This window comes from Pagrus major, chromosome 9, assembly GCF_040436345.1.
Source record: "Pagrus major chromosome 9, Pma_NU_1.0".
NCBI lineage: Eukaryota > Metazoa > Chordata > Actinopteri > Spariformes > Sparidae > Pagrus > Pagrus major.
Window position 1 is genome coordinate 25,989,811 of NC_133223.1, and position 27,071 is coordinate 26,016,881.

Genomic DNA, 27,071 nt, shown 5'->3' on the forward strand with positions numbered 1-27,071 from the left:
CACCTGAATGGAAAAAGGCCAAATCCAGACCACCTCAGGAAGGGGATTATGTCTATTTTGCTGTCCTCTTGCTACATAACCACCCCGCTAATCTCTTTAACTAGATTACTCCAGTGTGGAGTTGCAGTAACAGGCAGTTGGTCACCACTTGTACATAACAGGGTGAAGTCAGCCTCGGTAGGGAAAAAAAATCTTGACTCACTTCATAGTTCAGTTCACTGAAGGTGAGTCATCTACCGTCACTGTATATGTTATATAATGTTGTGTAAAATGTTCCCCTTTTTTATATTCTGGTTGTTATACAATAAGTAACAAACCCAGAACAGTGTAATAATTCCTTCATTCATCACACACCTCCACAGTGTTCATTGTTATTTTCTCCTCTAATTTTACTGGTGAATCACTTCACACCACATGTATCTGCATGATTATTCATCCGTTTAATCTTACGTAACAGACAAAATCTGACCTTGGATTTCGTAGTATAGAGGTACTTCAATCCCCAGACCATTATCTAAATTGACACATTAACATGTCAGAGGCAAACCATCACCTGTTGCCTGTCTTCCCGCTTATTATTTGAGACACTTATAACTCAAATTGCAACGGACGATTGCTCTCATAGAATGTAGTCTGATGGATTTTTAATCATGGTGAGGCTTATTCATGGAAAAAAGATATAAAAAGGGTCTTGTGATGCTGAACAGCTCTTGAAAAGTTTGTGTTGTTTCAGTGCAGTTGCCAGGATAAGGTGTTGGAACTAAAAGTTTCTGCAAACCACTGATACGTTCGCATTTGTATGTGTCATAGGCTACATAACTCTTTCTGTGACCAAACGTTCATGTCTGCAGGTGGAGGGGATTGTGGTGGAGTCACATATGGAAAAACAGGGTCTTTTTTTATGGGAAGTTGGGACATTTCTCGCTGTGTTGCTGGCAACAAAAAAAAGAGTGTTTGTAACAAGACCTCGGGACAATTTCCATGTTTGTTTCTGGCAACAAAAAACTGATATTTTTGATGGCAAGTCGGGACATCTCTAGCCATGTTTGTGGCAACAAAACAGGCACTTTAAGCCAAAATATGATGTTTTCCTAACCCTCACCAAGTGCTTTTTGTGCCCTAACCTAACCTGACCATAAGCACAGTGTTGTTAAAAGAAGAAGAAGAAAGAAAAAAGAAATTTAAAATTGAATCTAAAGAAACATCAAGATTCAACATTTCTGTGGTTTGCAGAAACGTACCTTGCCAACATTTATTCTGGCAATGGAGTCGGGTTGAGGCTCAGCGCCATCTTGAGATTAATTGTCATCATAGTAGGGAAGTTGGGTGATTCTTGCCTTTTCACTTTGTTTTGATACCATGAATTTGAATCTCTTAGATCATTAAGTCGGTGCTAAACAATGCCCAAATCTACTCAAAATAACACATCTCTTTGCCAGGAATGGTGTAGTCTCAATATCTTGACAGGGAAACTGTCTGCCAGTTTTTTACTCAGTTATTTGAACATTTTTTAATAAATCAAAATCATGGCGACTGATTTTAACATGTTAAGAGTACTTCACGGGTTGTTTTTTTGTGTTTTTAGCCCACAGTATCTGGTTCTGTCTACAGACAAGTGGGTGCCTCAATAGTTCTTGACTTTTTCCTACATCTCTCTCTCCGTTGAGTCTCTCACCTTTCCCCACGCCTCCTTCTCTCTCCCTCTCATTCTCAAGTATATTTTAGCACCACGTAGGTGTGCTGTTCTAATTTAGTGGAGCCTTCATTACCACTCTCTCCAGCTGGAAGAATGACTCACTGGCTGCAACACTTCTCAAAGCCCCACAGAGCTACACTGACTCCCTCTCCCTGTGTACTGATAATGTGGGACAGACAGTACGGATTCTTCTCCCTGAACTCATGACTCATGTTTGTCAGGATATAATGACATTTTCAGCAAATGTAATAAAACAAAAGTGATTTTTTAGAAAAGTTGTTTGCAGTAAATGTAACCCTTTGAAAACCCATTTATTCTCCGAAGGTTCCACACTGCACGACAGAATCGTATTTTGTCTCGGCACGTAATTGAATTTCAGCTAATTTAAATGAAGTTCCTGCCTCCTGCTCATCCTCAGATGCTCTGAGGCTTGAGGACCAGCAGCAGAACAGCAAACACTGTGTTCTTGAAAAATTATAAAATTCACTTTTATGTTTCAAGGTTTGATTTTCCAACACTGTGCAGTAACTTTGTCAGTTCTCAGTCACTTTGGAGCTTACCACCATCACCTGAACACACCTCCCGTGTTTGAAAGTGCATGACTGCACAATAATTTAATATAATGCAAGATTGACATCAAAAAGTAAGGATCTTTAGTTCTCTGTGCTGGATTGCCTCAAGCGGTTTTGAATGTCTGAAAACATACCAGTGCCAAGAATATACAAAAATACATTGATAACTTATCCAAATGTATGACTTGCTTAGGAAAATAACAATTGTGCAAAGCATAGGCTATGTGTAGTGTAAAAAAAAAAAATGGATCACCAGCAACCACAAATTTGTGATGTTTGTAATGTTTAAAATGCATTTAAAGGGTAACTCCACCAATTTTACACAGATCAGGTCTTGGGGAGTAACACTGCATATGTGAAAAAAGGAGTATAAAGCCGTTGTGGCTCCAGAGGAAGCTGCATGTAATTTGATAAACTGCCTCCAGTGATGTCTCTCAGTGGCATCTTGGGTAATGTAGGCGCCAGGTTTTGAAAAGGAAGAAGAAAGTGTGGAATAAAAAGAGGTGATATCTCTAAAAGGAGTGCAATATTAGACCTGTAGACTGCTTTTAAAACCTGGTGCCTACATTACCCACAATGCAGCTAAGCCACTGAGTGACATCACTGGAGGCAACTGATCAGATTATATGCAGCTTCCTCTGGAGCCACAAAGGCTTTATACTACTTCCTTTACATATGCAGCAGTACTCCCTGAGACCTGTAAACACACTTTAAAGTGTCAAATTGGTGGAGTTACCCTCGCCCACACACAGCATGTAGAGGCCATCTAATTTTCTAGCAGGGCCATATAGGCTACAGTATAGGCTTTGCATTTCCTCCACTGGAAACGTACTCTAGAGGGCAGGTTCTTCACATGAAGGTGGATTTGTTTTGTAGAAGATGGGTTACAACATGCAAAGCGCCCAGTGTGGTCCTTAAAGTGGTTTCATTGAGTCAGCCTAAGTCCATCAGACAGGTTTGAGACTGAGTGTCTGCCCACAGACAGACTCTGTAATGTCATCAATCCAAATAAGGGACACGTCCACAGGGCTGAGATCAAACCTGGACTCAGTGAAAAGTCGAAGTTGTGGATTTGAGCCACGGACACCATTTATTTTTCTACTTGTTTAATTTCTAAGTGCTCCTAAATAACATAAGTACTGATCTATGTTTCTCTTTTTTCCTCTTCCTCCTCTTCGTGCCATCTCCTCACTCCTCAGTCTTCTACATTCACACTGATAATCCTGTGGCTTGCAAGGAAAACACCCACCTAGCTGGTTATGCAATAAGGAGAGAGAGGATGAGTGCTGCTTAGCAGCAACAATAGGTGCCGCAGATTAGTAGCATAGCAGTTGGCAGTGAAGACAGTGACTATTACAATGATGTGGAAGTGACTCAATCCCTGTGGAGCTTCTACCGTGTTATTATAAGAGGCACAATGGAAGAAGTCTACAGGGGGGGAACAACATATCAGGGATGCACACTCTCGTTCTCTCTGGAGCCTAAATCCTTACGGACGATAGCAGTCTCACACTCTCAGGCTCACACACACACACAGACACAGGAAGAGAGAGAGAGACAGAGAGAGAGAGAGAGAGAGAGAGAGATTCAGTTGTCAATAGAGACCCCAAGTCTTTCCTATTGATATGCAGGGCACACACACAAACACTGTTGTGTGAATGACTGACCTACTCTGTCTTACTTCACACACACTCTCTCTTGCTCGCTCGCTCGCTCGCTCACTGTTCCTGTTTCTGAATTTAGGCTCTGTCCATCCAAAAACTATTATTATCTTTTACGTAATGAACATAAAACTCTACTGTCCATTCATTGTCCGATAATTCTCCGCTCAGACGTACTTAAATCTCTGTCGACATATAAAACGAGGTTTGGGGTTAATCTGCTATTTGCAGATGCTTCTGTGTTCTATATAAGATCAACTCTGTTATCACCTGGTTATGTAAAGGCTGTTCTGAGGTTGGAAGAGCTATGGCGCCCCCACGTGGCTGACGAGTTACTGTCACGTTGTGCTACAACTTCATGCTACAAGGCCTTGAGTTCAATGACAAAATTATGTTCCTCCCCGCCAAAAAAATTGGCAAATATCTCCAACAGATGGAGCAGCTCCTTCATCGGTCATGCCTTTCCAGTGACTCGAGATGGTCAGGCAGTGAAGACCATCAGCTCTGTGAAGAGTCAAGAAAACTAAGGCACACTTTTACCTGGTAGCGCTCCTCCAAGCTCTGGGCTTGATGGTTCTTTTAAAAGATTGTAGGCTACCTCCTGCTTTTCTGTGTCTGGCTTATCCACATATTTCATCAGAGACCTCAATGCCACCATCCTGCTTGTTCTTTAGCAAGATGACCTTGAATTGACCTTGCAAGCCATAATGTTATATCTGCTAGAGGGGCCAAGATGTCTCTTTGATTTCTGTCATTCCTTCTCTTCTTGGTTTCGCTTTCTGTGTCTGCTCTCCCGAAAGCTTTTGGTCCGGTGTTTTAAAGTTGCTCCTGTGTACGTTGAATTTTCAGTTATTAAAGTATACTAAAATTGTACTAATAGTAAAATGAAAGTACTCTTCCTCTTTATAATCTCTCTCCTCCTTCTGCTCTGTCAGTATCGCTCTTTCTTATATCACCACCATCGCCATCGTTATCATCAGCAACATCACCGTCTCTCTCCCTGATATGATCTTCATGCTCATCATAATCTCTTTCCCTGAAATCATCATTATTTCTCTCTGGCATCCCTTGGCTCTCTGATATTTTCATCCTCAATGTCCACAATGTCTTTTTCTGTTTGAGCAAGTAACAATGCAAAAATCATGTTACAAAGGAGTAAATGCTATAAATCACTTGCACTAGTCCTCTTGCATTTCTTTTGTGGACGGCACACCGTGAGAGAGCATTTTGCAAATTAACCTTTTATCTTGCTCAATTCATCTTCCCGGTGCAGCTTTGCCACCAGCAGCATTTTTTGATGCTTTCAAGTTTTCCCCCTCTCTGAGCTTAGCATTCTGTAATCATATTGCAGTAGCCCAATGCTAATCCTCCTCTGAAGTTAATTGAAAAAAAAAATCACACAAAACATGTGTGAGTTACCCTTAGGTAAGGATAAAAGCTATTAATACAATTTGTTTGATTTGAGTTTGACTGAGGTCACCAAATGGCTAAGCTAGCTACCTAGTAATATAATAATGGTGTACAGCTTTAAAAAAACAAACAAAAAAAACAGAAAATGCAGTTTAATCCATTTTAGTAACATGCAATCTTTCCATTGGTTTAAAAGTAAAAAAAAAAAAAACATTATGCAACCAATGTAACCTACTTCACACACTGTGATGTGATGTCAAGGTTACAGCTCAGGCTGCACTAAACCCACTGAACATTTCTAAAGAGGGTTGGGCTGATTGTGTGGGCCTGAGAGGATTACACCAAAAATAAAGGGGTACTCCACCCAAAAGAGAATTCTACCTCATTCTCACTCACTTTTGAAACAACTAAATACTCACCCAGACAGGTTGTCTTTTCTTTTTCTTTCTACAAGGGTGTTTAACTTCTACCTGCTAGTGATTCCAAAAACTGTATGAAATAGTTCACTGGCTCCACACAGGAATGATAATGTCTATATGAACATATGGAGGAATGCGGTGGTGTAGCGATGGCGTATTTTGGTAGGCAAACCCGGAGGTTAGCATCGCCCCGGTTCCCTTGTCAGAAAGGCCTATGGGATTTATGAATTGGATTTTGGAATATCACCAAAAATAAGCTCTGTGGTGAACACAAGTTTATGATATTTACACGTTATGTTCAGCAAGATAATCTTCACAGATGAACACCACTTTTGTGATTTTCGAAGTGTAAATTAAATCGCTAGAAGTAAAAAGCTAACGTTAGGCTATAAACAGACTACATTGCGGTTGGGTGACTTAAACGTCACCACTTAGCATCTTATGGCACAATTACTATACATGTTTTCTATAAACTGATTAATGTACAAGTTGTAAAGTTACAGTTAGAATAGTTTGTAACTATAAAGATGGACTAGTGAGTAGATGACTCTCCATGTTCACTGTGATGACATTTAACGTCACCGACAACCTCTGTAGTCTCATTTAGCGAATAAGCATTTTATAGTTAAACTGTGGCACATTTAATGATATATTTTATGTGGTAGAACAAAACATGTAAATATCTTAAGCCTGTGCCACAGACCTTATGTCAGGCATTTTACTGAAAACCAATACAAAAAAATAATTGACTTTGAGATGAGGGAACCGGATGTGCAAAAATGGAAACTGATTTCCAGGTTTTAGGACGAAAAACTACACCACTCTATGAAACTGCAAAAAAATCATAAATAAAAAAACTTTATCCATCTACTTTATCTTTTTTTTTCAGAAAATATATAAATCAGTATATTTTTTAATCTAAATCAATATTAGGGCAGATCTGAATGGGACCAAGATGTAAGTGGACCTTCCATATTACATGTAATGTAGGTCTCTTTGGGTGGATGAGTCACTGAAAGTCTGTTAGACCTGGAATACATTTACAGCTGACCTTAAAAAACAATAACAATCAGAAACAGGAGTACAGTAGGAGCCCATTTCTGAGCCCTAAGGTACAATCTACACTAATGACCTCATAGGGCTATGTGTACCTTTTAAGGGCCAAACATGTCCATATGTGTACTTTTTTTTTTCTAAATGTACCCTTTTTAAAAGTTCAAATTGTGTCCCCTTAAATTAAGGGTGCAATTTAAGGTACAAGAATGAGTCTTTAAGGTTCAAACCACAAGGGTACAAATAGACACCCAATAGCAAGGGTACAACCCCTGTACCAAAGAGGGTAACATGCATTTTGTGAAATAGTGTGAGCATGAGCAGAAATGTAGCAGGTTAAATGTGAACTGATGTTTGGACTAAAGCAATAACAAACACACTGACAAACTGATAACAATCTGTTTTTATTTACTTCATTTGTTTTTCATTGGTACAGTTGTTTTAGCTACAGTCGCTTATGAAGCTGCGTGAATGAATGAAGGCAGTGTTATTCACCCCAAAATCACTAAAAAGCAGCGATAGCCTGAGCGTGTGTCTACAATACAGTATTTACAGAGAAGGTCATGAATTCACAGTTTCTGTCACTATTCACGTTACACAAATCACAACCCTGCACATGAGTCTGGACTGCTTTTATTTTTATTGCAAGTGGGTCACGTTTGATATTCTTCCAAGGGCGTGCTTACGCGTAATCTGATTTCTAAGCAAACTGATTAAAGTGACAATTATTTTCAAGTGACTATGTTTAATAAATGAAAAAATCAAGTCCGACAGGCATCAGGCTATTCCCACACCACGAGATGGCGCCAATAGTCCAGTAATAATTGGTGTTTTGCTGCCGGTTGGTGGGATTAAACGCACCTGTGCGTAAAAAAACAATCACATAACTCAAGAGAGGAGGATGAGAAACAGCCAAGGAACAGAAAGGGATGAGAACGGATGGGTATAAAACAGACTATCTGTATTTCTTTATCTTTTTAGAATAATGTTTTATACATTGTTCATTTCGAAAACTGGGCTCTCACACGGAAAAAAATGATAATTTCCGATTTAATTTCACAGATTGTGGCTGAAAAGAGGGAATTTTATATGTTGGGTCATTATGGGTTCAAATCCTGACTCATAATCATCCAAATACCGCGCGTAAAGGTTCAAACCATAGTGCGTAAAGGTTGAAATTATTGTGCGTAAAGTTGAAATCATAATGCGTAAAATTTGAAAAGCGGCTCCTGATGGATTTCATATATTTGCTACCTTTACTTGAACGTTAAAAGGACTATATTTCTTCTGGTTTAACGTTTTCAGACGTCTTTCTTACGCACAGCCGTCGTCTACATGACTACATGTTCATAATTACGCTGTTGAAACGATGTGTATGTGTCTAAAAACATTTTTTTAAACCGAATTAATCCAGTATTTCCCCCTCCAAGTTAACAAAACCGACCTTTCGGTGCTCTTTATCATTTCTCCTCGCTCTGCGAGTGTCTACATCTCTCCAGTGCGTCTAAAAGGTGCATTAAGAGTCAGTTGTAATGGCTGTTGATGTTACTCAGACTGTTGATGTTGTTGACACAGCTAATGTGGGACGGAGACACGGTGCCAAAGGGCCCTGGAGGCTGCAGGTTGTGGCTGTGGTACAGAGCCGCCGAAGGAGACCCGGGCCAGTAGGAGAAACCCGACGGCCCCACGCCGGGAGCCACGAGGTTCAGTTTGGAAATCCCGGAGAAGGGAATCGGTGAGAAGTTCCCCTGAAACTTGTAGATGGCCTGCTCCGTGGTGGACGGCTGGCACACCTGCGCCAGGCCGTGGAAATCAAACTTGTAGGCGTAGCGCTTGCCGTGGACTTTGGTCATGATGTTCTTGTCGTAGTAGTAGCGCAGCGCCCTGCTCAGCTTGTCGTAGTTCATGTTGGGTTTGCTTTTGCGCTCCCCCCAGCGCCGAGCCACCTCGTCCGGGTCGATGAGCTTGAACTCGCCGTTGGTTCCCTCCCAGGCGATGCACGACATGTTGGTGCTGTCGGAGAGGAGCTCCAGCAGGAACTGCCACAGCTGGATCTGCCCGCTGCCTGTGTGGAGGGGAGACAATGACAAGTGGTTTTATTTCAAAATAATGTGAACCGAGCGAAGGAAAGCAGCGTGATACGTTGGCTACGTTAAATTACAGTAGAAATCTTCTGTGAAACCACCTGAAAATCATCATCAAAATCATCTCCTGCAGTTGTTTTAGGCTGATTTAATAAACGAATCGCCTAAAATATTGCCAGTCAACATTTGATAGATTTTTCGACACAAACTGCAGACTAAAGGGGAGAAAAAACATATTCAGACATATTTTTATTACTACTCAAAATTGGGAATATTTGGATATTGGTGCATTTACGCGTGCGCATGGATAAAATAAATACAAGTCAAATGAAATGTGTCGCATTATTTAAAAAAAACAAAAAACAAAAATCAACAATATCCCTAAGTGATTTTGAGTAGAACAGTTTTATATAAGCCCTTTTTAATATAAAATGGCATGTTTCAATAATCTTGAGCATATTTTTTTTCTATAAATATGAATGTTTCTTGTATCACACAAATGTATTTATTTTTAAATCTAAAGGTCATTTATAATTTTAAAGAAATGTTTGTCAGATATTTTTCCTCATAATTTATATTTTTGATTTTTAAAAAACGTCATAAACTGCTTTATGTTGCCCTTTGCGCCTGACTGTGAGAGGTGTTAATGTCTGTTTATGTCTTTAAGCATCCATCACAGTTTAATTAAATCACTGACAAAGAGCCGAGGACGGACTCTGATGTATATCGGTATTTATCTTATATATATATTTAACAATTTCTTTGATTTATGAGACACTTTTGAGCCAAATGGATGAAATAAATCATGATATTAATTATTTTGGGAGATCGTGAAGAATATAAAGACATCCATTAATTGAAAAAAATATACAGATGTGTCGAGAAGCATAATAGAAAAGAATAGAAAATACTTCTAAATCTAAATTTTGCGTGCAAAAAGGCAGAAATCTGTCTGTGCATTAAAAACATTTACATGAACAGAATAGGAGCTACAGTAAAAAGAGCAGCAGGTATTTAATGTTTATGGCTGAACCAGAAACAGAAAGATAAGAAGTGATTTAATGCAAACTGAGAAGATAAATTAACGTTTTTTTAATCGATTACGTCCCAAAACGACCTAAAACTGATGCACGAATTAAATAAAATTAACCTTTTGCATTTTAATCCTGCTAGAATAATAATAATTGGGTATATATTTCTTTTGCATCACATTTTATTCTTCGAATTTTTTTTTTTTTCCAAGTCAGATTCGTTACGTTATTTATTATTTCATGACCAGTGTTTTTAAAATATTGTGTCTAAGACGTCTTTCTTATCATAATAAGATGAATAATATTTAATAACAAAATTTATTATGTGCTCTGGAGTCATTTAAGTCCTTACCTTTCTGCACTCCTGTGTTTATTGGACCCCAGGTTGTTCCTTTGCTTTCCTTCAACAGATTTTCTGTTGGATCTGAAATGAAAACAGACACACTGTCAGCATCAGCAGCCGCTCATCCATCTCGTTAACGCGCAGGCCTTTTATCTGAAAATGACCCATTTGGGCTTCTGTTCTAATCTTATTTAGCTGGTTTAAGTATTTCACATATGCCCAAAATATTTCATAGGAAGAACAAGTTGGAAAATAAATCAAATCAGACAGATTTCCTGTTTCAGAGGAAACAGTTTAAGATGTTGCACAATCGGCAGGACCGGTGTGTGAGACTGAGACAGAAATAAAGCGTCAAAAAAATAGCCAAATCTCAACAAAAGTCGAAAAAACGATTAAAAAAATCCTAATTGTGTCCTCGTCCAGTGGCAGTCTAATGGAAGAAGCGTGTCGTCTTTGCGGTCTCCTCTGTCGGAGAAGCCAGGAAACGCGTCCAGGAAAAAGGATTTCCGATTTCCGACAAAAGAGCAGACGGGCTTTCAGATTGAAAAGGCTGAACAATGCTGCGCCCTGGAAGTGGAGCATCACGGCACCAGGACGACCGGGACACCCAGAATCTAAAATAATTATAGCAGCTTATTTCTCTAAATCCTTCACGGGACCAAAATGACGAACCTGAGAGATACATGTTGAACATGAGGTTTCCTCCGCAGTCCTGTCTCATTGTGTTCAGTTGTTCAGAAAGGGTTGGATTTCATTTCGTTGGTGGCGGAGGAAAAGATTTTTATTAAACTTTATCTCATAACTGTGATCTGGAATAAATGCGGGTGGACAGATTGAAGTTTCCAGGCAACTGTCACTGGCCCCCATCTCTGAGACAATATTCAGACAGCAATTTCCCCTGGTGCATTGCTTTAATTAAAAGAGCAATTTACCTCTGTCAGCCCGCCTGGTGCCCACAATAAAAAGAGGCCGATAGAAATTCGGCCCTTATCAATCCACCATCACAGTTTAATAAAGTTTCCGCGTTAAGATCTGAGTTTCTATGGTGAATTGAAGTGTTTGACATGGAAACCAGTTCAGATCCTCCTCACTTTTCCGCCTCTTTACCTCTGGGCAAACAACAAAGACCTATTTCATGTTGGGGAAAGGAATATTTACCTTGAAAAACGCGCTTCAGTGCGCACGAGAAAACAAGAACATTTCATCCACCTACCCTCCTTCCTCTCCTCCAACCTTCTGTTTGTGGGTTTAACGTTATATAGCCTCAATCTGACGGTAATGAGGTTGTAACTTTAAAACCATGGCTTCTGACGCTCACTGACGTTATCATGTCCTCTCATGTATGTTTCTAATTCTCCTGTTTTTTTCAGAAGGCAGTGGACTGTGTGGAGCTCTGTGGGCTTTATGGACCTGAGCTGTTCAGGTTTGGACTGTAGGAACAAAGCTGGACACATCTGTCTTTAGTCTAAACACCATATGTAGTTATAGGTTGTAATTATAGGACATCCTGGTGTTGTGAGGGTGGTAGATTAAATGATTGAAGGCCTGACACTGGATATCCATCATCTTTTCCCCCATTCAGATATTCAGAAGATCAACAGAAGAACATTTTTAGGTGCAAAAAGTCATTACAGACACATAACATGAGGAGGACGGTGAGTAAAAATGGATTTATGTCACACATGAGGTCAACACACAATGTCAAATAGTGTTTTAATGCAAACAATCAAGGATTTGGATCATTCAGGGCCGTAGCCATGGAGACAACATGGGGGGGATCTGCATGAGGGGGTACCGCTCAGAAAGAAATATCTGAATTTGAAAACTAATTTCCTGCCATTGTTAAATATTTAAAGGTGCATTATGTAGTTTTGGGGACGACATTTTAATCAGAAGAGAAAGATCTTCAGTTATAGATGTTTTTACGCCCAAACAAACAGAAAAAAACTGAAAAAACAAACAAACTGACCTTAAAGCAAGGCCGTAATTACATATATATTTGGGGGGGACACATCCCCCTTCAATTTATAACTGAACTGATATAAAAAATATAAATAAATTGCTATAAGACAGGCAACCACATATCACTGTCTGAAATAATCATTAGCAAATGACAAAAAAAGAGAAAAATGTGGCGGACCCTGCCACCTTTCTAGTTTCAAAAAGTGTTCTGGGGGCCTTATTTTCCTCTGAGAACAGCTTGTTTATTCAGTTATGTAAAAAAAACATGAGTTTGTATTATTACCTCATTAATATTCTAAATATTAAAATTCTGAGTTTGAATATTTTCTCCAGAACAACATAATGCCCCCTTAACAATTCACTTACATGTTGGATGAATGATGATGATGCTTCTTGTTATTTATTTATCGTCTTTTACAAATAATGTCTGGAATAAAACTGCCCGAATGTTAATCAAACAACAATAATAATGCTATTTAGAAAAAGTCTGATGCACTCAAGAGGGTAATGAGTTAAAAAGCCTTTAATTAATCGTGGCTGTTGGCTGCATTTATAGGTTAGCAGAGAGTATTTAAGTACAGCTAAACAGTATCATGTACAAACCTCAGATAACTTTACTCTTTACTGTTACTCAGACTTAATGTGGGCTTTCTGACAGATATAACACAGCTTAATAAAAATACTAATGTTTGTCGAATGAGCCCGTTCGCACCGTTGTTGCTTGCTGCTTGAATTGAATTGTAACTTAGCTGTGATAGCTAGCGTTAGCACTGTGGCTTCATTAGCAAATTTTAACCAAATACATTAGTTTCCACTGACACTTTTCAGTAAAAGGTTATTCTCAGTGCAGAATGATGCATTGACATTTTCACGCACCTCCTGGCTGAAGTAAAAGGGCACTATCGGCATGGTGTTACAATAAGAAGCGTCCCCTCAACAACGGGTGGCTGTTCTCTAATGCACAGGATTCACGCAAGCTAGCTAACACTCTGACAGGAATTTAAATAACTAGCTATTAGTAGAATTATATTTTCATAGCACTTCACAAAACCTATGACTACTGACAGTCACACAGCCTACGTAACACTCATACTACATCCAGGTTTTCCTCTTTAAAATACATTTGAAAGTAAGGAAATAGAGACATTTCTTCCTTGGTTTGATGCCGGACATTTGTTTAACATGTGGCATCTTTCTCCCTCATGTTTTCTTGTCTACATCTCTGCTGAAAGTGATCTAATCGAGGCAAAAAGGCAAAAGATAATTGCTGAAAGGAAAAAACATGCAAATACTCTGACAACGTATATCTCTATACAATTTGCTTTTACTTCTGGATTCTCACAGCTTTTCCTTGGAAAGGGTGAATATTTTGAAAAAGGTATAACTATCATGGTTTCAAGTATCACCAGAGAAAAGCTGTCCAAAAATGTTTTTAATTTTACCTTAAAAACTCACAAACAATAAATCTATTTATTACCTTGCAATTAAATTACAACACATTTACAAATACATTGAACAGAAACTCATTTTACCCTTAAATGCAAGTCATCCTTTGCATACCCAGCCCTCTGTGTTGACTCAACTGAAAGTAATCTTTCATTATCTATTTCAGTGTTTGCTCCATAATGTGTCACCTGACTGAGCTCAGACATGCACAATGCAAACACACTGTCGGGAAAAAGGAGTGTACTTAAATGAGTTACATATGTTGAAACAGACTGCATCTTGAATGTCCTATGAGTGAACAAAAATTGACCTGTAACATATGATTTCAAGGTTTTCTTGTGTGAATGATCAGTGCAGGATTCACGTACGTCCCTTCCTCCTGGACTAAAAAAAGCAGGACTGTTCATTTGTCACATGGCAGCGGTTCCTCAGGGCCGGGATTGTAGGTGTGTCTCTGGCGTCCCAGACTTGCTTTAGCTGCCTGTGTCCAAGTAAAAGTCGCAGGCAACTTAAAACAAGCCTCGAAAACTAGACTGTGTCCACTGATGCAGACAGTGGGAGATAAATAGGTGTTTAACCTCTGGTCAGCATGAGGCAAGAAAGCCACTAACAGAAGGAAAGAAAAAACAAATACATGAGTAGAAAGAACCATCAGAGAAGCATTCATTTGTGACAGAATTGAGAATATTTGCTATTATCGCATCAAAATGTGTTGCTATTTATTGATCTCGGCTATATAGTTCAGAATGTATATCAAAAAAGAGTTAAGGTGAAGCATCTAAACATTAAAAGCATGTTAATGTTGCATAAATCCCATTAAAACAAACATAAATCCTAATTTGAGAGCGTGTTACTCTGTAAAAAGGATAATATCTTAACAAATTTAACTGACTGTAATGCATTAAAGTTGAAGAAATGAATCCAAACACCCTCGTCATGTTACACCTGTCATCAACAATCAACGTAAAGTTCCTCTGTAAAGCCTTTAACTCACCTCGGTGCTCTGAATTGTGTGTCCATGGGACCAGAGTTTGCAACTCACTAGACTACTGAGGTGTCACTCCCCTATATGCCCTGCTGCAGCTGCTTTAATCAGTCTGCAGAGGAATGTATATTTGTGAAAGGTGTGTGTACATGGTTACACATTTATTAAAAGATCCTGGTTTTTTGGGTGTGGGACAGAGAGCCGGTGCAGGCTTGTGGGTGTGTAACACGGAATCCGACGTCCTGGACCGACAGGAGGAGTGTGTGTGGAGGTAAACACACTCCAGGATCCCGGCGTGTGACTGTAAGACAAACACGGTTGGAGTCGCATTAGAATAAACAAACAAAATGCTACGAAGCTGAGCTGCCGGGTGTTTATGAGGGAGCTGTGTGTAAGCTTGTAGTGGAGACATAAATCAGCTTCTTTTGTGTTTTTTGTTCGTGATAAATGAGATGTTATGTCAAAAATGACTCAAAGCTTTATGGTAATTTCTGGTGTATACGCTGTTTAAAATGTGAGGGGCCTCTTCCTGATGTTTGGGTTGCAACTTAAGAATCCTTGCCCAACTGGTTTGCTTCTCTCTGTTACATCTAAAGACACGAGAAACTAAAACAACCCAACGCGAAGCGTCTCAGTCAGGTGTTGGGCCACCATGTACGACCAGACCCCCTTCACCAAGCGAGGCCATAGCATCTGATTCACACTATTTTCATACTAATAGAAGTACAACCCAATCGCCTTATTTCTTTATGCGACAACTTTAAGTTTGTTTAGGAAAAAAATCTGGGTTTGTCGTAAAATACCTGTTTTGGTCGCCACAAATATGGCTGGAAATGTCCCGAGGTATCCTTAGACATGTCCAGTGGTGTGACTCAAACTCCAGTCGTCCGTTTGGCAGCCTTGTTGGCTTGTAATAACATACATAAAACATACGTACAATAAAATACAATAAAGGCTAGAAGTTAAAGCAACATTATATAAAAATTGTGTGTGATTTGGCGCCCTGCAGTTTCTGAGTGCGACACCACTGTCTGTAACAATTAGTCAGACGTAATGTAGGTGCTGACTACAGACAAAACTCATTACATCATAACAATGTAATGTGTTGAAAACTTGTATGTTTGAAGTAAACATGTATGTGACGCTGTGATCCTACCCTCTCATTGAAGTTACACAGTGCAGAAACAAGTGATAGAGACACCATTCATCCTGTTACAACACACTGAACCATCAACATGTTCCTGAAGCTGTTATTTTAGGGTGAAAGTAGTAATATTTTTAACATGTGAAAACCAATGACCTCAATCAGATGAACTGAAGGATTAATGGTTCATTAATGGGTTTAAATAATTTGTACCTTTGACACTAAATGAATAGTTTTGAATAACATTGGGCTATCTGACAGATGCATTGTTAAAGGTGAAAACAGACCTGTTTTTAATAGCTTCTGGTAAATTTTTGGATAAACGTGTTTTATCACAGGTTGGTGACTATAGTCCAACATACTGTAGTGCACGAGGACTGGGGGCATAAATAAATATGACAGACAGCTTTCAAACCTGACCTTAAGTGTGTTTATTTAAGGTAAGGCAAGGCGAGGCACAACGGCCATCTGATGCTAATACTTTTTGTCTCTGAGAGGACCTCTGCTGGCCTCTGTTGAAATGTTTAAAGAGTAATGAACTAGTTTAAATAAGGACACGTGTGCTGACGCCACAGAACAGCTGTCTGTCAGCCCAGCGAGGTATTCACATTGAAGCTATTGTCCCTCTGCGCCCGGCTTTGTTTTGGCTGTTGAGGCTACACATAACTTTTGCTCTATCAAATAGGCAAAGCAAGCAAGAGCAAGAGAACTTAAATTTGAATATATTCTAATTTCAAAAGGTGATTTGCATTTGATTTAAAAAATATGTTTTTTTGTAGTGTTGTTGACAGTGAATGGCTCCAAAAACGGCCAACCAGTTTATCTGTTGCTTTTCTTGCAGCTCCTCACTTTACTGTCCATTTTTGGCAAACTGTGACTGTAACAGTGGAGGAATAAAGCATAGAAACAAATGCGTTCTCGTGCTCTTGTTTATTGGAAATGAGAATACAGTCTGACAAGAACAATATTACACATCCTGTAGCCTAACAGAGAGATTTGAATCAAATCTTTCCATGTATGTTCGCTAAAAGGATAAATATGTCCTCTAAGTGAATACAAAGCAAAAGCTATCTCTGATAACAGCCTGGTTGCTCTATGAAGCTAAAAAGAGCAGAAGGGGCTCTGATCTCTGATCTACGGCTGTCATAATCGAGGTGCAAAATGATTGACAGCCAATCACTGCCTTTTCTTTATTAGGGTGATCATTTTCACTGTATAAAGAAAAAGGAATGCCGACAAACAGTCTCTAGTTTTGAAGAAAAGCCTTTATTTCCTATATCAAGAACATGCTTTAGCATGGTAGAAGAAGTAGGTACTCAGATATCCATACATGCAGAGCCACAGAGTGATAGAAAGAGTTTGTCCGTCTACTGTTCTGCGACAGCGGTCTGTCCGGGGCGTTCAGGGAGAGTTTTTTTTAATTTCTCAGGTTGGGTCAGGCAGGCAGAACGAAGGCTTAGTGCTGGATCCTACGAATGGACTGCACCTGGTTGGTGTGAGCCTGGGTGCTGAACTCGTTGTAGTTTCTGTACTCGCCTTGGTGTCTGTCTCTCTCCAGGATGTACTGGTAGCCACGGTAACCAGGGAACTGGTAGGCAACCCAGCTGCAGGGGGGAGAGAGGGGAGGCGGGTGAGTCAAGGTCAGATCAAGGAATATAACACATCTAACACAACAAGGACTATTTACAATGTTTTATATATCAACTGTTTGATACTTTCTTGTTGATTTCCAACATGACATGAATGATGTCCGTCGTGGGTTTTGACCAAAATTATAACTATAACTCAAAAAGACTGGATGTTGCAAAAGGGAAAAAGACAGGAGACACCAATAAACAGAGATGAAGCTGTATAACTTACGCTCCTGAGTTGACTTTGATGGAGGGCACCTCCTTGCTGCACCAGCCCATGGCCTGTAGGGAGGGGTAGTCATCGCACATCTCGAACTTACGGCCCTGGAAGTCCTCGCACTCGTACAGGGTCACCTTGCTGTCACTGTGGTTCTGCAGAGAAAAAAGGGAAAAGGAAGGTAAGTCATTTTAGTCCAACAGCTGACTGGTAAAATGAAGAAAAATTGATGGGTGCAAGGGAAGTGGGAACTCACAGCGCACTTGATGGGTCTGAAGGAAAGCATGTGCTCGGTTCTGTAGCTGCTGTTTCCGCTCCAGGCCTCGTAGCGAGGGTAGTCTCCCTTCTCCAGGATAAACTGCTGTCCCTGGAACTCGGGGTACTCATAACCCACCCAGCTGTAGATAAGAGACAAGGAGGGGGAAAAGGAGAAAAGACACGGTGGAGTTAATTGAGCAGAGAACATTTAAAACATCCAACAAACCACTAAATGCAAATAAGTCTTAGTGCAACTGTCATTTTCATTAAACAATAGAGTCCAACGCCCACAGAACGGCCTCGAGTGAAAACAGCTTGCAGCTTCTTTTGTCACTGGGAGCACAAAGCAAACATTAAATACTGCTGCTCCTGACTGCCTCCACCACCACCACCGCTGCTACTGCTGCTGCTGCTGCACCCAGGCCTCTTTATCTGATCGCTAGTCAGTCATTCTGGCTCACAGCCGGCAGCTGCTCGCAGCCAACTCATATCTCAGCAGGGTTACACTTGGATGCATGCACACACACATGAAAGCGATGCATGCCAACTAGCACTGCAATAACACTGCAGACTTTTGTTTATGGGTTTTTTTTTTGTTATTCTGCCTTTCCTACTTTTAGAGTCTCATGGGTGCTTTCATCGGACCTTTTCAAGCAGAAAAAAATATAATTTCAAGAGAAGTAAATAATGTGATTTTATTAGATATCGTTACGGCTGAAAAACTGCTGTTGCTTTTTCAGCAGCAACGTGTTTTCTTAATGAAATATCTGACCAACAAACTGTAAAAACTAAACTTCCTCCAATACTATTTATGCAGAATTCTGAATTAAAGATATCAGCACAACATTCTTATGGGGTTTTCCCAAATTTGCTTATATCAGAAAGAAGTCAGAACCTCAATATGTCCAGAAGTGATTTCTATGATAGATGGAAAATGCAGAACATTATAGAAATAGAAGAAACAGAAGATCCATGACTTACGGTCCATTCTCAACCTTGATGGAACGGATCTTGTTGAAGCCCCTCTCCATGATGTTCTGGCACTCCAGCATGAACTCACAGCGCTTGCCCTGGAAGTTCTCCTCCTCCCAGACTGTGATCTTGAACTGGCCCATCTGCTCCATTTGTTGAGTGTTCATGGCTACTGTTTCTCCCTTGGGGGTTACTCTCTGATCGAGGACAAATAAATGAAAATCAAACTCTCTGCAAGACCTGCATTACCTTTAGGTGTGATACGTGAATACATAAATGTTTGTGAGCACCCTCATCTTGATGCGAATACAATTACGAAATCAGACTTTTAACCCTGGTGTTCATCTATCAACTTACAATCTTTGTGTTTTAGCTTGATGAAAAAGTACCAATCATCGCACCTTTACTCTGGAAAGATATATCTGTTAAGGTCACTTTCCAAAGGTGTCACAGGTAAGTCAAAAATTCTATTTCTGTTTCTGTTTCCATTGAGGAGATTCAACCAGGAGCCACAGTCAGGCCTCCTGCCCATGTACAGTGTACAATTACTGTTACATTAATGCCACAACAGAAAGCCACATAGCTGCAAGCCATAGCTCAAAAACAAACCCTAACCCTAACCCCTTACTTACAGAAATTATCTACCAAGCTGCCTACCAAATCATTCCCCCATTTCCTTTCAGATTAGCATGTTACTGGTTAGAGAAAAGATGCTTGTATGGTGTTTAAAGGCCAAACACAAGCACACCAGTAAGGCATCATCTTGCCAAACAGATTCACCCTAAAAGTAGCATCAGTTAGCGGCTCCCATGTTTTTTTTTTTAATTCTTAGCTAATCAAAGAGCATCCTGGTGGCTGTCGAGCTCCACCCCAGTACACATAGCTGTCCCCTGATCGTCTTAGCTGAGTCTGAGGCAGTGTGTTGAAATACTTACAGACAGTACTGAGGTGGGACAGATCCAGTATAATCAATGTCGGGGGAGAGACCCTCGCCTGTGTTTTTATAGGGCCGGGCCCCCTGGACGTGCGCCACTCCATTTGCCCAGCAGCCTTGCACACTCAGCAGCTGAGCGGGCCGGCTGAAAGGGGAGCATTAGCCTCGTGCTTTGTGGAGGCTCCACAGCACCATTGTCCTCAGAGCCCCAAACTGACTTAGTCATCAATATGGCAGCCATGGTCAGAGGCAACCTGACCCAGGACTATACAATGGCAACGCACTGACACAACAGTTTGATTGGGGTGGCCGGATAATAGACACATTCTGGGAGCTGATCCCCTCTCACCCTCCCTCTATGTCTCTCTCTCTCTGCTGTAGGTAAACCAGATCTGACGCTAGAGGTGGGAAAAGGGGAACCAAGGCATCCCACAAAGTGAAGGACACTGGGGGTATTCTTATCTCCTTCTTTTCCAATCATTCATCTGGAAAGAGTCAGTTGGATGAACTGCTCAGAGCTACAGGAGTGGTGTTACTTTCTGACCAGAGCTGATGGGAAACTTTACTCACTTGCTACCCACATTTTCAGGCTTTGAAACATGTAGTTTTGGCTGTAAAATGAGCTGGATCATCCTTAAAAAATATACAGTATGCCACACATACAGTGACATAAGGCTCATACACATGTAGCTGGGATTGTTTTTACAGTATATGAGCTGTTGCTGGGACTTGACTGCCCCAGACTGCAATGCTCTGATCATAGATTGCAAAAATGGTAATGGTAAGTAGAACAATACATACATATATTGTTGTTATAGGCTCAATGAGAATAAATCATAAGGTGACAAATAACATTTGGCAACTGACAACATTTCTTATATTGCATAAATCGCAAAAATAAAAATGGTAAGTAGAACAATATGTTATTCTAAGAAATAGGAAATAATAGGCTTTCAATGAGAATAAATCATAAGGGGACAAAAAATAACATTTGGGGTTAACGGCACCTGAGAACATTTCTTATATAGGAAAAACAAAACAATACTAGAACTGCATGAGCATTTTAGTTTTATCTTTATTTTTTATTTTCAAATCAAGATTTTTCAGCTCAATTACAATTTTTAACCATAAAAAAGCACAGGAGTAATATAGATATTTCTCAGTGTTGTCTCTCCTGTGACTATCATTGTTACCATATTCTTTAAAGCTTTAGAAAACATGAATAGCATTTGTAAGTTGAATGTTTCACAGTGTTAGTCACTATATCAACTGTAAATTAAACTGATATTGATACCGAGTCCTGATACTGTGTTGTGTCGACAGTTTCTACATTTACTTAATGATTTGCCTTCGTTGTTACATTTCAGCTAAGAGCTGCTAATAAAAAGCACAGTGGCACATTTAACATCTGGAATGAAAAACATCTGAGTCATGTTGTTTTTTGTGCACTTATAAATACAAATTCTGATACATGTGTTCATTTTTATATTATAATATAACATAATAGGATTCAGGAAACAAAGAGAAAGAAACATTTTATTTGTATTTCCATCATTTTGTGTGCACTGACAAACTGTATCCCCACAGCTGACTGAATACTGGTAAGTCATCGATTTAATAATTTAGGTTTTCCTTGTCAGAGTAAACAAACAGTTGTTATATTCTGACTCTGTCATTTTTTTCTCCAGGTTTCATGTTTTTTTAATACACCGGTGTTGCAACAGTATCCACTGTGCTGTGTAAAGGAAGAGCAGGCGATTTTAGAGATGAATTTTCCTTCATCATTGGTGACATCTAGTGGCAAAAGTATTTATTACAACCAGACTTTTACAGTCGAACTGGACTGCACTGTTTAAAGTAATGGTTCATTTAAAGGTGCTATTTGTAAGAAAAGTTGATTTTTGAGTCTCAGTTCCAACTCTGACGCTTTGTGATGGCGGCCGACCCGTCCTACGATCCAAAAGTGCCATTATTTGATTATTAAGATGGGAATCAGACTAAAAAATCAACTTTTTAAAAAAAAAAGTAGCACTTTTAATTTTCAGAGTTGGACTGAGATGGAGTTGAGTTGGAAATATCAGACAAACAGAAACATTTATTACATGCATCACATGTGGTGTGTGCGTGTGTGTGTGTGCGTGTGTTTCACCTGTGGGCATGTGTGAGTTGTTTACTTGTATGAACAGCTTTTTCATTGTCTTCTGTTAACCCATTCATTGTGCTTCTCTCTACATGTGTGTGTCTCTGTGTGTGTGTCTGTGTGTGTGTCACCCTGCCCCCCCCCCCCCCCCAAAAAAAAAAAGAGCAGGTGATGGGCAGGTGAAAGGACAGGCTTATATAGACACAGATGTCGTGTGTGTGAGTGCGTATTTGTGTGTGGGTAGAGGTGCTGCTACTACCTGAACTACCTTGTGTGTCTACATACATAAAAACATACGTGTGTGTGTGCGTGTGTGTATGAAGAAGGTCTTTCATCTTTCTTCACCAGGTCTGATAAGATAGATCAGCTGTAGATCCTTACATACACACACACACACACACACACACACACACAAAGACACACACACAGCTCATTTCCCAGTAAAATCCAGCCGGGGTTTATTTGCATGTGTCAGGTACAGTGTAGTCCAGCAGAGAGAGAGCTAGTACAGTTCTGCTTTGAATCCTTATCTCGCTGTATAAGAAACCCATTCATTTCTTGTCACTGACCACATGACACGTTTACTGGTCGCTTGTCTCACATCACCGAGGAAGCAAATCCAGGATCCACCATAGAGACCACCAAAGTTCTTCTCTACATTCAACTGAGGCAGTCTAATGCATAACATAATGGGGTGGTGGCTCTCTGATGGTTTTGGCAGTCATGTACTGGGATCCCTTATCTGATCGTGATGCCTCCTGTCCTGTAATGGCCACAGAGCCATAGATCATTTTGCATTAGCAGGTGCACCCTACAGTATGGTGCACACACTGTTCCATCATGACTCTTGCTTAAAAACAAAGGGAATAATAAATCAACAAAGTTAATTATAAGCAGATTTAACTACTTTAGAAGACGCTTTCGAGCTTTTCCATCTGTTTCCACCATCCACACTCAGTCTGAGACTCAAATAACAGCATCAGTCTCATTAGTTACATCTTAATTCAACCTTTCATGTTTAAATTCATTTATCCATCCCATAAAATGCATGCACATCTGCTGGATAGCTATTTCCCCATCCTTTTGGCTGTATTATAGCTAACAGGACATGTTTGTGAAAAGCTTTTCATCATCTTTTCACTCGAAATAAGATTTTAATGCTGTTCAGCCTATATTATCTGGTAATGTGCAGGGGGTTACAGATTCAGTCTTAAGCCTCCTGAACTGCTCACAGACTCACGATAATATCAAATGGGACCACAACAACCAATGTGAGAGAGGCATCCCGCAGCAGCTGATGGTGCTCCCAGGTAATGGTAAACTATCTAGCTCTTGAGGCTAATGTTAGCTACCACTCTACTGTTGATTGAAACCTAAAATCTCATCTTCAGTTTTCGCTGAAGACTACAAAACCGCTTGTTGGCCGCGTCTCTCCATTCATACAGACTCGTTCAACCTTGTTTTTTGTGCTACTATGGCAAGTGTTTGTACCACGCTGATCTCCATTTTGTTTAAGTCTGCTTCCCCATGAGATCACGTGAGAGGTATCTGTGTGAGCCCAGCTTCAGTCTGCAGAGCCATGAAGCCAGAGAGCTGAAGCCACACCCCCGCTGCTGCGCAGAGAGGTGTTCACTGTTTATCCTAAATGTATTAATACTTGTCGCATGTCCAAATTGCACCAAATTCAACACTGCACTTTCTTGGCTCTTCAGCAACAAACTTGCCAAGTGTGAAGTTGATCAGATGAACCGTTCTGGAGATTCGTGAATAACAGACAAACAGAGATTCCTTGCTTTATAGTTAGATATGGCATAATATTTAATTACAGCTTTTTTTCACTCATACCTATCAATATAATCATAATTAAATGTTCTTTTACAAGCTGGCATCCATATTTTTTAAAAGCAATGACACAACAAAATGTTTAAAGCCACAAAATGTCTCTTCCTGGAGAAAGATGGCTGATTGTTGAGTCTCATCCACGTCAAACACTGACACTATGGGGTGGAGTCCAACCTGAGCTGCCAACCCAAAGCTCTAAATATTACAGATCTGGTGCGTTGGGGCGCCACTGGGCACAACAATAATGTCAAGGATGTTTGACTAACATGCAGAGAATTAAAAAAAAAACATAACCACCATTCTTTTGTACTTGTATAGATTGGTTGCAGTGCAGGAAGTGTGTTAACACTGCAGGAAGAGAGAGATTTTGTTTCTGGGTCAGTGTGAGTAGGAACTATTTGAATAGTCAGTAAATGCACCTGCACACACACACGTGACTGTTTGTGTATCTGCACGCTGACACACATCAACACACACACACACACAGTGACACACAGATTGCACTGAATAAATGCCCTCCTTCAGGTGGAAGGTTACCGTGGAGACTAATCCAGGTAAGGATGATGCGAGCGGGACATCTGCTCGCACCGCCTCCACTTGTCCCCGCTGATCTCTGCGCCGACAAACAAGCAGCTGGACTTACCTGCAGGAAAAACGCAGAGAAAACATAGATTGTAATATTTGCCGTGCTTGTGTCTGTGAATTGTCCCCCGCTGAGGTAGATGGGGACGTAGAAAGACAGTCAGTATTGGATTGTGATGACAGGGACACAAACACACTGCGGCTGGCAGACATGAGCAGACAGAGCACACACCTTTTTGCTTGAGAGCGTTAAAGCAGGAATCTTTGACTTCATATGTGTTACTTTACATGATTTCTAAAATAAAAACAGCTTGTTTATTGAGATTGAGTTACAAGATGCTCTCATAATGTTTATTCATCTGACTGAGCTCATTTTTATGAGATCTTAAATGTTGACTTTTGTCCAGTTGCACTCATTCTACCATCAGAAAGTCAGACTGTAGCCAACCGAGGGCAGGAACCAGCCTGGGGCATTTGCATGACTCTTCATTATCGGTAACTGTCAGAGGACACAGCACACATCCTACAGGCAGCACACACACACACACACACACACACACACACACACAGCCTCTGGGAAGCACTCGTTTCACCATCTACAGATAGCAGCAAACAGTTTGGCAGGCACCACAAATGTAATCATGTTCCTTCTGTACAGATACAAACGGTTGTCTTAATGGCACCGATACAGTCGAGTGCTGCAGAGCTGACAGTTCACAGGGTCACGGCGGGGGCAGCAGGACTCGTGAAAGAAGAGAAGGCTAATTTAGGCTCCTAAACCTAAACCTACCCTCCATAATCCAGGAGTTTTTATGGGCCGGGCCTTGAGTCTTGACCAGCATGTGAATCGTTTGGCTCGCTCTTGTTTCTACAAGCTGAGAAAGCTCAGTCGGAGATTATTATTCATGTGTTTATTCCTTCTCATCTCTCTTTTCACCTGTCTTAGCGAGACTTCCATGCAAAGGTCTCACGTTACACCAGTCCCTATGTCTTTGCACCGGCCACTCGTCAAAGTCAGAATCCAATTCAAGATCCTTGTAATCACATTTAGAGCCCTGCATGGTCAGACACCTGCCTGCATTAAGGTGCGACTGCTGGGTCCTCTGATCAGGGTTTGTTATCTGTCCCTCCCTCCAGGCTGAAGACAAAAGGAGACTTTAAGGTAGAAGGTCCTACACTTTGGAAACTGTCCCACTGGACTTATGTTCTGTGGACACTACTGACATCTTTAAAAAGCAGCTAAAGAACCATTTGTTTTATTATCCATCTCTTTTTTCTTGTTTTTCTTTCTTTCCTTTGTGAAGCACTTTGTGACATCTGTTCTTGTAAGGTCCTACATAAACACATTTATTATTCATATTAGTCCATTTTATTTATATAGCCCAAAATCACAAAGATGTATAGGAAAGCTGTCCAAATCAAGGCTGGCAGAAGAGCAACAGAGGAGGGATCATTTTTCCATGACAGACAGTGATGTAATATACTGTGTGTAGCAGTGATAGCATGAGAATATGGAAAAACAGAATGACAATAAAAAAAATAATACGTTTCAGCGCTTTGGTGTATTACATGGGTTAAAAACGTAATGTTGTTTTTGGTTGCACCTCTTTTCCAAACTCAATAATATAATACATGTTTATAATATTTGTGTGCATGCTTTCTCTGTTCACATTTAGATGACCGATACTTCAAACAGGCAGAAAATGGCTTGTGTTTGACACGGTGAGTTAGCTTCCAAGTCAATTAATGTAAAGAACTGGTTAAAGATATAATATGTCACATTTCTGCAACTAATCATTGGTATATATTTTGTATACTTGTGTCCTCACACTGTCCTCCCTGCAGAGACATCTGTAATTCACTCAAAGTAACGTTGCGTTTCATTAAGTCGCCTGTGTTTGTGTTTTGTCTGGGTCAACGTGGGCTACAGGGGTCTTACTTACTGCGTTTCCATTAAGTAAACTCGTCATGTACAAAAAAAGGGGCTTAATATAAGAACTGCTACTCAAGCTTCTTCCGAGTCGACACACATTATTTGAGCTCCTTCAGTTGTCTCGTGTGGCTTCCAATTGTCAGTCCTACTTGAAAGACAACAAATATTTGGATCCAGTGTAACATTTCTACCTGGTCCATCATGTTTCAGACGATTTTCATAAACTTCAACTAAATATATCACCAAATGTTTCAAGGATAATAATGACGCTTGATCAAGTGTTTATGTTGAAACTATAACCAAATGTTCTCACACTAACATTCAGACTTTGAGCCTCCACCTTAAATCCTATACAAATGACCTGTGTGCTCTTAAGGCTTGTGGAGCAGGTAGCTGGTAGCTGGTAGCTGGTAGGCAGGGTGTAGCAGCAGCAGCAGCAGCAGGACCAGTTGGGACAGTCGGTTTGAATTGGGGCAGGGTAACCAGGATACTGAGGAGTGTGAGCTTTCCCTTCATCTGGCTTTAAGCAAATATTGACTAGAGCTTCCAGCAGAGGCAAACAGGCTCTCAGGGAAAGAGTGACATGTCGGACGGGCTTTGACATAATGTCTCTTGCAAGTGATAAAACCTACAGGAGATGTTTTTGGAGCTAAAGAGTGACGGGGATTTATAAAAGCAATGTTAAGGGAACAAAGGTATTAAAGATATGTCCATGAAACTTTAGCATTAGTTTTTTAACAGCTTACATTTTATTTC

The 27,071-nt window shown here is 40.2% G+C and overlaps 2 protein-coding genes across 2 annotated transcripts; both read right to left on the bottom strand.

Annotated features, from left to right (window-relative positions):
- Positions 1 to 8,334: 8,334 nt before the first annotated feature.
- On the bottom strand, positions 8,335 to 10,990 carry fev (FEV transcription factor, ETS family member). The gene is made up of 3 exons (XM_073474277.1): positions 10,942 to 10,990; positions 10,279 to 10,350; positions 8,335 to 8,876 (listed from the first exon to the last, which is right to left on the bottom strand). Exons 1-3 carry the CDS (start codon positions 10,988 to 10,990, stop codon positions 8,335 to 8,337), a joined length of 663 nt encoding a protein of 220 aa, XP_073330378.1.
- Positions 10,991 to 17,262: 6,272 nt separating this feature from the next.
- LOC141002617 (beta-crystallin A2-like) lies at positions 17,263 to 19,051 on the bottom strand. The gene is made up of 4 exons (XM_073473976.1): positions 18,894 to 19,051; positions 17,911 to 18,052; positions 17,667 to 17,809; positions 17,263 to 17,410 (listed from the first exon to the last, which is right to left on the bottom strand). Exons 1-4 carry the CDS (start codon positions 19,049 to 19,051, stop codon positions 17,263 to 17,265), a joined length of 591 nt encoding a protein of 196 aa, XP_073330077.1.
- Positions 19,052 to 27,071: the final 8,020 nt, after the last annotated feature.